This window comes from Vigna umbellata, chromosome 1 (assembly GCF_029865625.1).
Source record: "Vigna umbellata cultivar VRB3 chromosome 1, Vumbellata_1.0, whole genome shotgun sequence".
NCBI lineage: Eukaryota > Viridiplantae > Streptophyta > Magnoliopsida > Fabales > Fabaceae > Vigna > Vigna umbellata.
The window spans coordinates 99,698,796-99,717,540 of NC_142165.1; the positions used below are offsets into that span (position 1 = coordinate 99,698,796).

Genomic DNA, 18,745 nt, shown 5'->3' on the forward strand with positions numbered 1-18,745 from the left:
TTTTTAAATATCACTTCATGCCATTGTCACTGTGATCCAACCAAATTCGGATTAGACTTAATCAAATACACTGTTGCATTTTTTATACATATCTCACTCGCAAGGGAATCATCAAATCTATAATTAAATAAAACCGTGTTCTCGAATCTATTATTCTCTTTAAGTTATGTTTCATTATATTATCTCTCTCTATCTCTATTTTAATTTTCAAACAAACGCTTAATAATTGTTTGTGATTCCTCTTCCATCCTTGTCAAATATAAATTTCATACAAAAATTCTCTCTTTGTTTTTTTTACTCATAAGCTGCGTCGTTTCTCCAAATTATTTTTTTTTCTTCCTTCAATTAATTAAAATATTTGTTAATCTACAATGACTATACATATAAAAGTATTAGAATTCATTTAAATCATGTAAAATATTGAGAATTTGATCATTTTCTAAATTTAGTGGACCAAAAATGAGGATAAAATTTAGAGGAGAGGAATATATATAGTATAGTTTAACTTGTTTTTTTTTTAAATACACGAATTTAGGCACAAGTAAAGCTTGATTTTTTTCAACAAAGATATTTTGTAAACAAGATAAGCAGAGACTAATTCTTTTGAAATGTAGAAATACTTTTAATTAAATTATGTTGAGTACAATGATGAAACAAAACCCTAATAACATATATTGACTACGAAGTGAAGCTTGATGGTAAAATGAAAGCTAAGAAGTTGTAATTTAATCTCACACGATTAAGCAGAAGGAGGCTGCTGACAAGTGCAAAAACCCTGTACAATGTTTTCACCAACCAAAACAAAGGAACCACCTACGACTACAACGCTAGCAAAACAAACAGTGATTTCAAAATTAAAAATCTAAAATAAGAGAGACGCGCCGCGTGGTGACGCTGAAGGAAGATTCAGCGGGTACGTTGCGGGGTGAGGCGCGTGAGGTAACCGGGCAAGGGGCTGGCGCGTGGCGACCTGAGAGGTATTTCGCTCAGCTGTTTCCCGTTTCCGTCGTAGTAAATAACGCCGGAGAAATCTAACGGCTCGCACTTGCCACCCATGAGAATCTCCTTCTGCCAAACGCCGCCGTTTCCCCACCCTCCGTTGTTCTCTTCCTCCGCGCTGCTTTGCTTGTTGTTACACTTCTTGTGGTTGTGAAAAAGCGCTTTGTTGCTTATGTTGCTGAGAAGCTTCTTAGGCATCGATTTCTGCGACTTAGGATCCATTTTCCAATCATCGTCCTTGTTCGGCTTCGACTTGCGCGCGCCGCGCTTCGTCAACAGCGCCAGGATCGCTGAGATGGTTACGATGAAGCCGTGGTTTTGGCGCTTCGGCGAGTCCGAGGTAGCAGCTTCCTCAACCATGGTGTTTTGTTTCTCTTAGACTCTTTGGTTGAGTTAGGATTGGTTGCGTTATATATAGGTGCATGAGTGGAAGTGGAATTGGAACCACGAGAGAGTCCACCATTGTTTGGGTTGACTCGCTCTCTGTTTTGTTATTCTTATTAAATAAATTACTTTACTTAGGGGATTTTGTTAAACCCTACTCTTTTTATTAACATTTTTTTTTCTTTTCAACATTATAAATAAATAAATCATACTTACACTATGTTATTCATCAAGTTTTCAGAAAATTTTAAAATATTGTTTTTTCGGGTTTTGTATGAGAAAAGGTATATTAGATGTGTGAGAAATGGTATATGTGATAAAAGAAGAAAAATGTAAATAAATATTTATGAATAATGATCTTAAAAGTAATTTTTATATATATTTTTTTAAAGAATAATGATAATGATAATATTTTAATATTATTTTTTTTATGATTAATTTATGTTGTTATTTATGATTATTATTATTATTGATTGTGGAATAATTTTTGATTAATTATATAATGATATGTAAATAATATTAAAATACGTTGAAAATATGTTGTGATGTTATCGATATCCTGTCTTAAAATACTGCGTACATTGCATGTTGGGCATAGCATGATGCAGAATGCACGCCATTCTTCGGATTTCGTCTGCTAATTACTTGACAATGACATATGTAGGTTTCTTATTAGCAGGTGTGGTTTTTTTTGGGTAAACAAAAATTGAGTTTGAAGGCGAATTTAAGAAGAAATTGATAAATGTTTGGACTTTTTTTTAAAGGAATAAATGTTTGGACTTTTTAGTTAGTTTTAATTTATTTTATTTTTTATTGATGACCTATTTCTAGTTAATGAATAATTATTTTTAGTTTTTTAACCAAAACTAATTTGTTACCTTCCTTTGAAAAGTAAATAATAAATTACTCTTCCTTAATCAATAATTAATTTTTTTATGGTATTTTAAAGATAAGATTGTTTACGTAGCAAATTTTATAGTTTTTTAATTTATTTGAACAATTACATATGTTTGCAACAATTACATAAAAAGAAATGATTCGCATTTGTTAAACATTTTGAAACATTTGTAAACATTTTTTAGTAGAGATTATTAAACATTTTATGATTAAAACTTGTCAAGTATGAATCTTTTTATATGGTTGTTATCATTATATAAATAGTTTTATAATTTTCTCACATGTTGTAAATACATTGTATAATATATGATTAAATATTGCGATACAGATTCATCATTTTATAAATATAAATATATTTTAAATAAAATAAAATAAAAAGGAAAATAATATCAAATATATATACTTTATTCATATATATATATATATATATATATATATATATATATATATATATATTAGTTTTTAAGTAACATTGAATATATAACATTATATTTAAATATAATAAATTATTTATTTATTTCTGTTTTCCATTTTCAATCAAACTATTTATTTTTTCTATAAAAGTTAAAAAATAAATTTTGACGGCTTTTTTATATTTTGGAATTATTTTAGTTATTTTTTTAATTATTCGATTTGGAACACTCTATGCATAAGAACAATATCAGAATGAAAATAGATAAATAAAATTAAATATATATATATATATATATATATATATATATAATTATTATATATTCAACAAAAGTATTATACTTTTCATATTTATATATTTTAAAATAGTAATTAATTAGTAATCTATCAACAGCATTTTAGTATATACGTATGGTAAATTCAATAGTATGTAAATAAATAAAAATATCAATAATAAATTTAATTTATTATTAAAAAAATTTAATTATAATTTTTTTTGTTAATCATAATTTTTTAGAAAAATAAATTGTACATGTTAGTCTAAAAGTTTACTAAATCAAATGAAATTATAAAATGAAAATTAGTGATTGAACTTATAAACTTTAAAATACAAAATTATTCAAATGATATTAAACTTATAAAATTTAAAATACAAAAAGATATTAAGAATATTATATTTAGTCAAATATTTTTTTCTTAAAGTTTTCGTCGTTTGAGTTGTGAACATAACTTAAGTGAAGAGGAATAGATAACTTAATTTCAACATTATTTTAAGCGATATTTTCCTATTTCCAAAAACATGTTTGACTTTAAACAAATTATATTATAATTACATATACATACACAATTGAATTAAATTATTATTAATATTATTATAGACTCTTTTTTTATAATTACGAAATTAATTATGTGAAAATGAAAACAAATTAATTTGAGATTATGAAGCAATTTCCTCCTTCCAAACTTGGATGAAACAAAGTGAAATCATTGAGAGGAAGAGAGATTTAATATTTATTCTCAACACGAGTGATATATTTCACTAAATATCGGTGGTATATCCAAACCTTAAATTTATGGAATTAGGATAGTTTTTCTTTTTTTACAAAAAATATAAATAAACAATAGTGAATGAACCTTCTTTAGGTTTTCACTGCTTAATATCTTAATTTACTAAATTTAAATGATTACTAAAGCTAAGATATATTTTTTCGTAATTATCTTACCAGATATCATAACTATAACCTAATTACAATGTCATCTCATGCATCTATTTTACTTATTTTCGTCGTTACTATATATATAATATGAATGGGACATACTTAAATTAATAAAGGTTAATATTTAATGTGTCATACTTAATTAATAAAAGAAATATACTACACTCTCCCATTTGATTTATTTAGGAACAATATTTGAAATGAGTAAATATGTGTTAATATTATATCAATTTGATTAATTAACATCAATATTTTTTGTAATTTAGTTAGATTGATAATCTCAGATAAAATGGTTAGTTGTTCTGACTTATATGACAATCAGTGTTATTACACTTTTTATATATGGGTTAATATATGAAAATTTATATAATTTAGTTTAATTTTGGAAGTATTTAGTTTTAATCGTAATTCAATTAAATAAACCTAAAATTTTGGAGGTTAGAATAATGGCTCAAGCTTAAGCGTTTATATTATGTTTGTTGTACTTCATTTTTTTAAAATATTTTATGTAAGATTTTAATATATATATATATATATATATATATATATATATATATATATATATATATGGGGTTTGCTAACTTGTCTACGTCTATTTTCCAGTTGGTACATTTTAGCAATGTGTATCAGGTTTTAGTACACAAAAATACCCTACTAGTATATCATGGATTATAAGTTATAAGGTTAAGAGTATTTTAATAATTTTCATTCTCAAACTAAAAAAAATAAAGAAACCCGCCAAACACTTGCTCACCTCCCTCGTTCCTCTTAACTCTTACTCTTTCATCTCTCTCACTCCAATATTTTCTTTGTCAACGCTAGTTTCAATTGAAAAAATCAGAAACACTCATCTAACCCTAATCTACATTCCTCACTTATCCAATTTGTTTCTCTCTCATCTCCATACTTTTCCTCACTCACACACAACAACCCCCGACATCGCAATTTGTTGCTCTTCCTCTGTTTGTTCATTTGTTTTCCAGTTTAATAACAAAATAATTGATGACGTTGATGTTGATTTTTGATTGGAGAGCTTTGTTATATATTTTCTCTTCTGATTATTATTAAATTTTGTTTTTAAATTTTAGAATTTTGATGCGTTACAAACTCCCCCTCTGCAGACACACCACCATCAATAAACCAAGATCAAAATCAAACAAAGTTTAGCCAATTAAAAATTAAGTCAGAAGAATGTAATGATAAATAAAACCTTTAACTTCACAAATCACATAAACAAATTGGATAAGTGAGGAATATAGATTAGGGTTAAACGAGTGTTTCTGATTTTTTTTAATTGGGACTAGCATATGGATGACAGAGAAAATGTTGGAGTGAGAGAAATGAAAGAGAAAGGGTTTAGAGGAATGAGAAAGGTGAGCAAGGGTTTGAGGGAGGTGAGCAAAGGGTTTGCGGGTTTTTTTTTTTTTTTAATTTTGAGAATAAAAATTATTAAAATACCCTTAACCTTATAACTTAAAATTCATGATATATTAGGATATTTTTGTCTACTAAAACTCTGTACATATTACTAAAATGTACCAACTGAGGACAATAATAAAAACACAATTCTTAAAATATTTACGGTATACACTTCTCATTTAAAAGTAAAATGAATATGTGAATCATTAACAAGAAGTTTGTAGTGAATCTAAACTTAGACTATGTTTTGATTCAGTGCGCAAAGTTAAAACAAGTTGTTGAATCAACGGGAGGTGGAACTGACGCAGTGTGTTGACTTTAGATTTTTTATATTTATAATTGAAAGTTTTATATAAACTATTTATTTTTAATGATTTTTTTTTTAAAATTATTTATTGAATACTCAAAAAAGTTATATTTTTACTTAAGTTGTTATAGTTTAATTTTTTATATTAATTATGAAGTTGTTACCTTAATGATATTGTTCATTTATTTTAATAAATAATTTTCTTTAAGTATTCAATAATTTTTTTTAGCAGGTATTCATCTAAATATATTTAACTTTATGATAAAATTAAATTTTAGTTATATATATAATATTATATTGTGAGAATAAGTTAATCAGTCTATTAATACAAATTACAGATAAGAATTCATACTTAGTTCTAAGATTTATTTTCTTTTGAGAAAAGAAGATAAAAAAATGGAAGAATTTATTATGAATTAATATAATTTGATGGAAAGTAAAGAAATTGTAATATGATTTGGTAGGAGAGGATGATGAGTATTAGGTATTGATTGGTAGGTTACCTTCCAATTTGAAGGAATATCAGATGATGAGTTTTTGATTTGGTCAAAGAGAAGTGTGTTTCTGTCATGATCATGCATGGTTCAACTCTTGCCAAATCAATTACTAATAAATAATATTTAAATGAAGAAGAAAGTAAACCCTTTTGCTTACGCAATGGACTCCGACCTACCCTTTTAATGATTCCAAAGGATCATTTGAATTCAACGTCATGTCATAATCGTTCATCAACGCCTCTCTTCTTCTTCAAATCTTCTCTTCGTTATATACATACAACATGCTCAACCAATAACAGGATAAATCAATTACTATTGCGGCTCAAACATGTAATCATAATCACATTACTTTTTATAGCATTTTCGATTAATTATCATACTTTATCTAATCATATTTAATCCTTTAAGAGGTGGTCTTTTCTATGGGTGAATATGAGAGAGTAAGTAAGAATTAGTGTTGTTAAAATAAGTTAAAACTTATTAGTCAACTTGGCCTACAATGAATTTGGATTGAGTTTGGTTGGGTTGAAAAAAAATGAAACGAGTCAATTTTGAGTTCAATTCACTAAAAACTCGACTCATTCGGATTGAATATGTGGTGAGTTGCGTTGGCTTGCCAACCATCTAATTTTGTTAAAGTTTGGAGAGCAGGGTAAAAGGGTTGAAGGTAGAGGGTGAAACACCCAATTTTGTTTTTTGTACTTGTTTTTTATTATATTTAAAGTTTAAGATGATTTTGGACTGTATTTGTATCCTATTATTGCTTTTTTTTTTAATTATCTTTGAAATTTAACATGATTTTGGATTAAAAATTATTTAGATTTGAATTAGAAAAAAATTGTTATTTTTTTTAGAATTAAAAAGAAAATTTGTCATTAAGTGTGTTAGTGAACCAATCCGTAATGAGTTAGACCAGGTTCAAATTTGTTTAGTTCGCTAATAAATGAGTTGTGTTGGATTTACTCACTAGGTGGTCAATCCATGGTGAACCAGGTCGGATTAGGCCAAATGACTTGTTTTGACAACACTATTAGGAGTAACACATATGTTTTCTTTTAAGAGGTTTGTGGAAGAATATGTGAGACTCCGAGTTGAAATCCCCTTTATACTGAAATAAAGTAATTTGAAAGATAAAAATGTAATTACTAAATAGTCATTGATTTTTCTGAAATTTATAGTTATTTATTTATAGTAACTAATAATCATAATAAAAAATAATAATAAGTTTAACAACAATAATAATAGTGAAATATAAAGTATTTAAACTTAATATTAATGGAGAAAATAATACAACATCTAAATAAAATAGTAATAAAAAGTTATAACGATAAAAATAATTAGTTAATTACAGTATTAATTTTTTATAATTTAATATTTAATTAAAACTATTTTTTATCAATCACGTTTTATTTTAATTAATTACACTTCTTAATTTTTTTATAAACATATCATATTATTTTATTTTAAATTAATTTAATCAAGAGAGAAATATACAATTTTATCACTTAATTGGTTAAAACATTCTTTTTATCTATCATATAAACCATTTATTGACTTTATTTTCAAATATTTTGTATGAGTAGTCTCATTCAATACCTTTCTTAAATATTTTTTTAAAATTAATTTATATTTTACTTTTATTTTTTAAAGTTATAATTTTATATTAACTTTATTAATGTTATATATTATTTAGAAATAGTGAGAGCCTAAAAAATAGAGTATTATAAATAATAAGATGTTTTAAATAATGAAACTCACTTATTTTAATATTAAAAGTTTAAACGTATAAATAGAATTTCAACGAGTTTCATTATTATCTCTCTAAAACTCTTTCTCTCAAGACTCTTTGCGATTTCTCTAACCCTTTTCATTCCTTGTTCATTTGTTTAAAAACCAGAGAGTACCTAAGTTATTCTGAGACAAGGTCTTTAAATATATATGATTAATTCTTACAAAAGAATAAGTTAGTTTATGCTATTTTCTCTAGTTTGTATTTTATCATGTATATGGGTATTGTTTTTGTGGCATGTGTTATAAAAGTTTTCTATAAGACTCTCTACTGGTCACTGATGCTAATAGTATGACGTGATCATAATTTTGTTATTTATAAAAGTAGATAAAAAATTTTGAGCTAAAAAAGTAATTATAGATTCCATATAGCAGTTTGAACTTCTAACATAGCAGAAGTTAAATATCATTAAGTTCTAAGATGAATGGATTATATAATAATTTTCATTTAACTAATACTCATCCAAACATTTATTTTATTACTAAACAATTGAGTGAATATGTTTTTGAACTTCACATGTAATATGTTCATTGATTTATTAATATATTTAAAGGATATCCAAATATTGACCTATTTTTTCTCAATGTTCTGTTTTCTTAGAAGTACTTAAAGTAAAATAATATTTTTAAATTCTTCATTAAAGTTAAGTGTAGAGAATTAACATTATTTGTTCGTTCTTAAAATGGTTGTCTTATTTATGAGCTTATTTGAATATCTTAATTCATACTCCTTTTTTAACTTTCAATGATAACATAGACTATACACATAACAAAAAATCATACATTTCACGAATATACGAATCATGTTTAAATTTATTATCATTTAATTTGAGACAAACTTCAAGATAACTTACTACCAATTTTCTTGTCCTATCAAGATATAAAATTACTTACTAAACCTCTTCATCCTGAAGCATGCATACCAATTTTTTTTTTTCAATTTTCTTACAATTCTCACATATCATGTAGTGAAATATTATTTGTTTTAGTTTATAATCATTTTCGTTTAAATTTGAACTACATACAAAATTAAAAAGTAGTCAACAAATATTAAAAGTAGTAAAATAATTAATTTTCTCCATATAATTGAAATAAGTAATAATAAATAAAACTAAAATATAAAAATGTATTAATTGAAATATAAAGGATAATAACTAAAAAAAAGCAAACAAGTTAGTCTCTAACTCACGTAATGTACAAGTAAGAAACTCCTAAAATAAATTAGTTCAACTTACTTATCAAAGAATTGCTGAAAACACAATTGTTTCTTATTGTTTTCACACTCTTGCTAAACACACTATCCTATTTTTGTTTTAATTTTTTCCAAAATACAATCTGTTATTGCTACAATAATTTCTTAGATTAATGTCTAAAATACGAATGGTATTTAGAAAAAAAAACATGTAAGTGAAAAAGATAAAAGAAAAAAAGGTAGAAAGTGATATATATTTTTTTTAAACTGTTGGATAAGAAAGGAAATAAAAAAAAAAACAGAATTCCTTCTTTCTTTATGTTTGATTTTTTTTAAATAAAGTCAAAGAAAAGAAAAAAATACATTAATATAAAATAACGTTAAATAAAAATATAATCAAAGAAAAGAAATTCAAATAAAGGTATTTTATGTGTCATAGTAAAGTTTCACAACTATTAAAAATAAGATTAATTTAAAATATATTATTTGATAAAAATCTTATCTTAAAAGTGAGTTTCATGTCAAATATTATATATATATATATATATATATATATATATATATATATATATATATATATATATATATATATATATATATATATATATATATATATATAGATTTAGATTAAGTTAGGTTTAAAGTTATTATTTAACATTTTATTAAAAAAACTTATTTTTTCCTTTTACATTTCATTTATTCTTTAGTCTACTTTTTAATAAATAAATGGGGAGTTGAATTTTTAATTTTTCTCCTCTTTTTCATTCCATTCTTATACAAATCTAAACTCTAATACAAGGGGGAACACGTTTATCGATTTGTTTTCTTTGCTCTATTTCTTTCACATATATCTTCTCATATTACTAAAATTCGCAGCATTATTAAGTGATGTTCATAATTATCTAACGTGATAATTCAAAGGGATAAAACTTTGTATCTTTGAAAAGCCTATTACGTATTGGCAAAATACGATCACAATCAAATGTTTTTCTTTTTTTTTAATTGACATTTGGTAGGCAGTTGTCTTTTATATTTAATAAATTTCTCCTCACGTTAATGAAGAATTTGTTATCTTTGGAATTGATTGGATCCTTTAAAATTTTACTTTGGTCAATATGAAAGATAAAAGAAAAAGTTGGAGGAAGAAGAAACCTTGAGAGTGCAAAAAGCAACTCCGATTTAGTATTAGCAGTGGACTTGGATATTTTTATACCGAGAGTTGCTCCCACCATCACTATCAACCGCTTTCTGCACCTCCCCATACCTAATTTACCCTTCTATAAAACGGATGTCAACATCTGTTTCACCTTCAACGGATGTTGACATCCGTGGACGGATGTTGACATTCGTTTACATATTTTATATTTTAGTTTATTATTTTTATTTTAAAAAAAACTTCAACCGATGTGGCCACATCCGTTTAATAGATTTTTAAAAAATATTTTATTTATTATTTAAATAATAATATATAAATTAAATTAATAATAATTATTTGATTAAATAAAATAAAATTAACTTATAAATAATTAAATAATAATTTTAAAAAATTAAATAATATTTATATATTAATTTAAAATATAAAAAAATAAAAAACAAAAAAAAAACTAATTCAACGGATGTCGCCACATCCGCCGTTTAGTAGATTTATAAAAGAAATTTTAATTATTATTTAAATAATAATACATAAATTAAAATTAATAATAATTATTTTATTAAATAAAATAAAATTAATTTATAAATAATTAAGTAATAATTTTAAAATAATTAAATAATATTTATATATTAATTTAAAATAAAAGAAATAAAAACTAAAAAAAAAAATGCAACGGATGTCGCCACATCCGTTTTAATATATTTATATCAAAATTTTAATTATTATTTAAATAATAATACATAAATTAAAATTAATAATAATTATTTTATTAAATAAAATAAAATTAATTTATAAATAATTAACTAATAATTTTAAAATAACTAAATAATATTTATATATTAATTTAAAATAAAAAAAATAAAAAAACTAAAAGCTAAAAAAAAAATGGAACGGATGTCGCCACATCCGTTTTAATATATTTATAAAAAATATTTTAATTATTATTTAAATAATAATACATAAATTAAATTAATAATAATTATTTTATTAAATAAAATAAAATTAATTTATAAATAATTAAGTAATAATTTTTAAAAAATTAAATAATATTTATATATTAATTTAAAATACAATAAATTAAAAAACTAAAAATTAGAAAGAAAAAAAAAAGAAACTCAACGGATGTGACACATCCGTTGAAGAAAAGAGGTGGGGGTGTAGGATATTTTAAAATATAAAGGATAATTTTGAAATTTTAAAAAAATGTGGGGATACAGGGAGCAAAGTGGGGTGGTATAGGGAGTAACCCTCTTTCATACCCAGCTCTTGAAACTCAGTTAAGCCCACATTTTTAGCCCAATAAGATAATAGAGTCAGAGCTACTTCTTGAGGGTTACTCCCTACACCATCCCACTCTGCTTCCTGCACCACCACATTGTTTTTAAATTCCAAAACTATCCTTTATATTTTAAAAGTTTTCAACGGATGTGCCACATCCGTTGAGTTTTTTTTTTAATATTTTAATTTATTATATTTTAAATTGATATATAGATATTATTTAATTTTTTAAAATTTATTACTTAATTATTTATAGACTAATTTTATTTTATTTAATAAAATAATTATTATTAATTTAATTTATGTATTATTATTTGAATAATAATTAAAATATTTTTTATAAATATATTAAAACGGATGTCGCCACATCTGCAGTTGAATTTTTATTTTTTTTTAGTTTTTAGTTTTTTTATTTCAAATTAATATATAAATATTATTTAATTATTTTAAAATTATTACTTAATTATTTATAAATTAATTTTATTTTATTTAATAAAATAAATATTATTAATTTTAATTTATGTATTATTATTTAAATAATAATTAAAATTTTTGTTATAAATCTACTAAACGGATGTGTCACATTCGTTGAATTAATTTTTTTTTAGTTTTTAGTTTTTTAATTTTTTATATTTTAAATTAATATATAAATATTATTTAAATTTTTTAAAATTATTACTTAATTATTTATAAATTAATTTTATTTTATTTAATAAAATAATTATTTTTAATTTAATTTATACATTATTATTTAAATAATAAATAAAATACTTTTTAAAAATCTATTAAACGGATGTGGCACATCCGTTAAAGGATGTGGCCACATCCGTTGAATTTTATTTTATTTTTAATAAAAATAATAAACTAAAATATAAAATATGTAAACGGATGTCAACATCCGTTGAAGGTGAAACAGATGTTGACATTCATTTTATAAAAGGGCAAATTAGGTATGAAATAGTGCAGAAAGCGGTTGGTGGTGATGGAGGGAGCAACTCTCTTACTTCTTTGTGCACCCCCATAGTTTCATGTGCATCTCATGAGAATGGTAAAAGACCAAACTGCTCCAACTGTCACCATTGTCATTATCCCTTTATCGTCACTGTCACCCTTATTTATGTATTATGTTTTGGATGAACTTAAGGAAAAAATGTGTTGAAGTATATAATTCAAAAGTTACTTCTTTTAAAAAAAAACTTGTATATTGTGTGATATGCAAGACACTTTTTGGATTATGGTTAGTAAAATATTGATTTTTAAATAGTGCAATATAGAAGACAATTTCAGATAACATAGTTTGAAAGTTTTTTCTATAAAAAAAATTACTTTTGGATAATAGAATCCATTTTTTTCACAAAAATAATTAATTATAGATTTTATAATCCATAAGGTTTTTCCATACAAAAAGTTAATTTTGATATTGTAAAATCTAGAAGTCAAAAAAGTTTATAGAAACTTTGAATTGTCAAAAAAGTTTTGAATTATGTAATTTAGAAACTTTTTTTACGTGAACAAAAAAAAATGGGAATTGTAAAATCAAAAGTTATATGTTTTAAGAACAAAGTGAAAATTTTCATATTTATGGAGTGTACAAGGAAAGCACCAGGTGCAAAAAGAAATATCATTAAATTAAGCTTAATCTCTTAATGGCCCGTTATTAGAAAACTGAAGATCCGATCATAGTAAGGGTGTTGCTCCCTCCACCCCCACACATCTCTTCCTCCACCTCCCCTTTACTATTTTGCCCCTTCCTCCACCTTTCCTTTACTATTTTGCCCCTCAGTAAAATTTTATTTTTAAAATTGTTGTTTTTTAATTTTATTCATTTATAACATATTTCACTGATAACCTACGTAGTTTCTTGTATGAGTAAAATATTTTTCTACAAAGCTTGGTGATCGTGAAAAGAATTATCAAACAATCTTCTTCTTGTTCTCGGTGCAGTACGTGGTGCAGTGCGTTTATGATGTAGTGTCCTTGTCGTGGTTCCTCTCCAGGTACGTAGTCATAATCCTTCCAATAATCCTAAACCCTAAATCCTTCCCATACTTCCAATAATCCTTTTAATATCCAAGCCTATAATCCTTGCATGAGCCGCAAAACGTAGTAAAATAAAAACGAAACGTAAAAGGAACACTGCCTATGGACGGATGACATCCTTCAACGGATGTCAACATCCGTTTAAGGCAAAACGGATGTCGACATCCGTTTAAGGCAAAACGGATGTCGACATCCGTTTAAGGCAAAACGGATGTCGACATCCGTTTAAGGCAAAACGGATGTCGACATCCGTTTTGCCTTCAACGGATGTTGACATCCGTTGAAGGATGTCATCCGTCCAGAGGCAGTGTTCCTTTTACGTTTCGTTTTTATTTTATTTGTTTATTTTATTTACAGTAATTTATATTTAAATTTATAATTTTAAATGTTATATATGGTTAGTTTTTAAACGTAATAATTTTGTTAAAATATGAATTTGTTAAAATATGAATTTGTTATAGGTGGAGAAGAAGCTTAACGAAAGAGAGAAAGGTAAACGAAAATGGAAGAGAGGAAGAGGTGCAGAGGGAAGTAAATCAGAAGTTTTAAATAAATTAAAATATTAAAATAATAAAAATAAAAAATTTTAACTTTTGAGGATATAATTGTCATTTTAGAAGGATATAATTGGCATTTTAGAAAATTGGGGAGGTGGAGGAAGAGACGTGTGGGGGTGGAGGGAGTAACACCCTCATAGTAAATTTTTCCCACACCTCCATATATTTATTCCCACACATAAAACATTATCATTTTGCTCTTTTGATATAATCCATTAGTTAAAAATGGATTTAATCTGGAAACTATGTTTTCTTAACTTTTTCCAATTTTTAAAAGTTATTTTTGACTTTCTAGTTGTGTAATCCAAAAACGATAAAACGAGAAGTTTTTTCATATGAAGGTGTAGGAAGAAAATATAGAGGTGCAAGAAGAAACTGCATCCTATCATTATATCTTTAAGACTTATTGTTGTTCTTTGTTGATTAATTGCACTCCAAAAAGGACAATTGAAGTTTCTACAAACCTTTTGGACTTAACTAATTCACTACATATGAACATATTTCTTTGGAAATCTTAAATATGTAAAATATATTTCTTTGAGAATTTAATTTCGAAAAAAATTCTTATCACTTTCTAAATTAATTTGCTGAAAAAGATTTAAAACTTGATTTTTTTTGAGTGAATTTCATTCTCAACGAAGCGCTCTTTTTGAATTTTAATTTTAAAATATGTCAAACACTCCTCGTCAAATAATTACTGAGAGAGGAAATATAATCATCTTGATATTAAAACTCATAATATATTACGTATTTATTTTATATAACGTATTAATTAATGGACAATGTTATCCAAGATTTAATAAGTTCGTGCATGAGTTTCCAAATGTGTTTCTCTTACTTTGTTCATCAAATTATGCTTCATCATATGTTTTCAAAGTGATTTTTAAAATTCAAGACAATTTTAACTGTTTTTTATTTTTATTTTTACCTTTTATTTAATTTTTAACCACTTGCTATATTGTGATATTTAAATAACGATTAAAAATTATTTTATAAATATTTTATTGAAAAAATAACTTATTTATTTACTGAGATTTATTAAAAAAAGCTTAAATAATACTTTAAAAGGGTGAAATGAGTATAACCAATAAAGCCTTTTGTAAATCAATGCAAAGATTTGAGATACATTTCACTTATTTATAATCTTCCTTTACATTTGTTAACAACAATTTTAACAATGTAAGAGTCTTTATTAATGATGACTAAAAAAATAAACACTGTATGTCTTAAATTTTTTGAACAGCGATAACTAAACTAACGCCTGTTTACGTAGTCTTAAATTGTGATGTAACACTTCTGAAATTAAAATAAGTAAAAAAATACAATTTAACGAAGTTCATCAAGTTTTTTCATTATAGATTAGTCTAAATTTTTGTTTATTGAACCAATATCTAACTATCTTAATTAATTTCGATAGTTTAATATTATGACTATTATTTATGATGAGTTATTATTATACTTGGAATAAATATTATGATAAATATAGATCTATCAAAATACAATTAATATTTTTTTAAAATATTTATTTAATAATCACTCATATTACTATATTCATATAAATCTTAAATTTTTTTACTACTTCAACATAAAAAAATCTTTTACATATAAACATCTCCCTCTTAGCATTAGAGTTTAAGACTAGTGAATTAAAAAACAACAAGACTCTTTAAATTACCGAAAAAAGACTAACTTAATTACTCCTTGTATATAGTTATATCATTTTAAGCTAATTGATATAGTAAATGAAAAAATTGTTAAATATCTTATGCATTTATTCCTCCATTCATTAATTTTATATAATACATTAAAAGATAAAATTGGTAACTATTTGTGTTACATGTTTACGTGGTGACTTGGGCCTATGGGCATGCTTAATTTTGGAACTAGATAACTTTAAAACCTATCTACTCCATCTATCAAAATGGGTTAGCTCAACATCTAAAGCTTTAAAACAGGAGGCACAGTAAAGTGATCGTAATAAAATCATAAAAACAGTAAGAAAAGATATATCAACCAAATCCATATTTTGAATCCCAACTCTGTCAACTTTCTTTAAAAGACAAAAAATTAATGTTATTGGTGATTAAGTAATATAAAATAATTTATTCACAGGATCTTATAATGTGTGAAAAATGAATTGCAACAAGTTATATATTAAAATTTTGTTTAATTTGAATATACTGTTTTAACTAACAGGGTTTAGAGAGCATAAAGGAGATATTTTGAAGGGTTTTGAGAGGTCCCCAGGCACAATAAGAGCACAATAATACCACAATTAACCAATCCACCAAACAGACCAAAAAGAGGCCTAATTTCACTGTCCTTCCATCACTCAACCAGTAAGCTTTAAATCTCACGTGAAATTGTGGGGATCAAAATCAAGTGGTTAAACTTCTTCAAACTAATACCCACCCACTTCAAATTTCAAAGAGCAATTCAAATACAACAAAGGAATTTAATAATTTTTGTTTTTTAACAAATTAGACGTGATGACTTATAATTGGTTCGTTTCAAATACTTTTTAAAATAAATTTAAACAGATCAATAAAATAATAACACAGTCATTATAAAAAAATTGTTATAAAAGGTTGTTAATGTATCTATGTCCTATTACAAAATGATGGAAAAACTATAAATTTTAGAATCCCGATATTTTAACAACTTTTTTTAATAATTTTTTAACAATAAATTACGTGTTACTGTTTAATTGGTCTGTATATTTGAAACGAACCAATCACAAACTATCGTTGTTGTTGTTGTCAAAAAGTTGTCAAAAAAAATTGTTAAAAGAAAATTTTCGTAAATTTTATGACCATCATATCATATATAAGAACTTTAAAGTCAACCCTTTTCTAACATCCCTGCACGATCACATGTATTTTCAAACACCCCTTTTTCTCATAACTAATACCAATATTAAAATGCATTTCTTCTTCCTTGATGTCGTGCCGTCGCAACCACTACCAATCAATATCAATATACTATTTTTTATTTTCTTCTATCAATCGCATACTATTTAACCATCTCGTTATCGATGTATCTAGGACAATTTCATTAGTAGCTTATATTAATTCAAATTCGCGCGTGCTTCATCAAATCCTAACAATATATTTCGAACCACTTGATATTTACAAATGAATGCTTCTCGCTGGATCAATCATGGCGCAAATTCTAAATTAAAAACATCAACAGATCAAGAAGTGTATATATAACAGTATTCGTCGCACACATGTACACAAAAAATATAATATAAATAATAACGATTTTAGTTTATGAAGAGAGGAAAATATGTATATATAACACTTTTTTTTTACTAGAACTAGACAAATTCTCCTTTATGAATACATAAAAATTACAATATATGACGGTGAAGAATAAAAAGAAGAAAAAAAAAGAAAACAAAAGTATGAACCTCGTTAATGGTGCAATGGGTTTGGACCGGTTGGAACGAGGCGTTTCTCGACACCGTAACGCGGATCAATCTCGGGTCGGTTTGGGTCGGGCAGGTGAGACCGGTGGCGGTGACGGCGGTGATGTTGGTGTTGGTGGTGGTGGTTGTGGAGAAATGGGGTGAAGTCAAATCCTGTGGCGGGAGTGGCTAGGATTTTTCTGTTTGGGTGGAGTTGGTAACGAGTGTTGGAATTGAAATGAAAGCAGGCATGGAAGAGTAGAGAGAAGAGGAAGAGCCAAAGAATGAAGCTGAGTAGATGTCGGAGTGTGATGATGAGGGCCATGATGAAGTAGAAGGAGATCGGAATGATTGCATGGAGAGAGGTTTTTGGAAGGAGAAACAATAATGAGGCTTTAGAAGAAGATGAAGTATATCAGTTTTGAAGGGTTGACAGCTTGAAGATGGTAAGCATGCATAAGAAATGCTGCTACGGAAGCTTGGCATGGGGAGTGTTTGCTTCCATTATAGACTATGCCATATTATTTTTATATAAAACTGATAATAATTAATTTGGAGAGAGAGAGAGAGAGAGAGAGGAAGAGGGGTTGAGTTAATTTGGAAGGTCCAGTAGATGCGGAGAGGGGGCAGAATTGTCGAGCATTCTTCTTCCAATGAAGCTTCCTTTGCGTTCAAGAAACAAAGTCATTAAGACCGCATTGTCAAACCTTCTATTATATATTGACACTACCACCACAACACCCTCATCAATTTCTAACTAGCCTAGGCCTCTTTGCTACGCCTTTAAATATATAATTAAATATTTTATATATCAAATCATTTCTCCAACCAATTGCCAAAATTTCAATTCTTTTATTAGTATTGTAATCTTTCTCGTATGAAGCTGAAATATGATCGCTAATTGCCTAAAAAGATAGAGACGGAAAAAGTTGGGGAGGTCTTGAAAAGGTCCTTTGTCTAGTAAAATTCGGTGGCTTCTTAAGGTCCTCAAAACTATCAAGCCTAGCTTTCAACACTCGTGTATGTAAAACAGCGACACCTCCCTTTAGTACTTTTGTGTACAAGAGAAGTGGAGCAATCGAAAATGGTAAGAAGCTAAAATAGAAACACATTATAAATGCAAGATGAATACATTTAATTCGATCTATCTTCCCTCCTGTTTTCCCGGATTAAATATCTATTGTGAAGATATTCTTC

At 25.8% G+C, this 18,745-nt stretch overlaps 2 protein-coding genes across 2 annotated transcripts; both read right to left on the minus strand.

Annotated features, from left to right (window-relative positions):
* Positions 1–609: 609 nt before the first annotated feature.
* LOC124837150 (uncharacterized) lies at positions 610–1,395 on the minus strand. Its single transcript, XM_047312444.2, has one exon. The coding sequence runs from the start codon at positions 1,357–1,359 to the stop codon at positions 907–909; it is 453 nt and encodes a 150-aa protein (XP_047168400.2). The 5' UTR covers positions 1,360–1,395; the 3' UTR covers positions 610–906.
* Positions 1,396–17,267: 15,872 nt separating this feature from the next.
* CLE13 (CLAVATA3/ESR-RELATED 13) lies at positions 17,268–18,226 on the minus strand. Its single transcript, XM_088115447.1, has one exon. The coding sequence runs from the start codon at positions 17,871–17,873 to the stop codon at positions 17,556–17,558; it is 318 nt and encodes a 105-aa protein (XP_087971573.1). The 5' UTR covers positions 17,874–18,226; the 3' UTR covers positions 17,268–17,555.
* Positions 18,227–18,745: the final 519 nt, after the last annotated feature.

What these genes read in the sequence shown, in the direction of transcription:
- CLE13 (XM_088115447.1), bottom strand. Translation starts at nt 17,873, where the DNA reads ATGGCCCTCATCATCACACTCCGACATCTACTCAGCTTCATTCTTTGG.
- LOC124837150 (XM_047312444.2), bottom strand. Translation starts at nt 1,359, where the DNA reads ATGGTTGAGGAAGCTGCTACCTCGGACTCGCCGAAGCGCCAAAACCAC.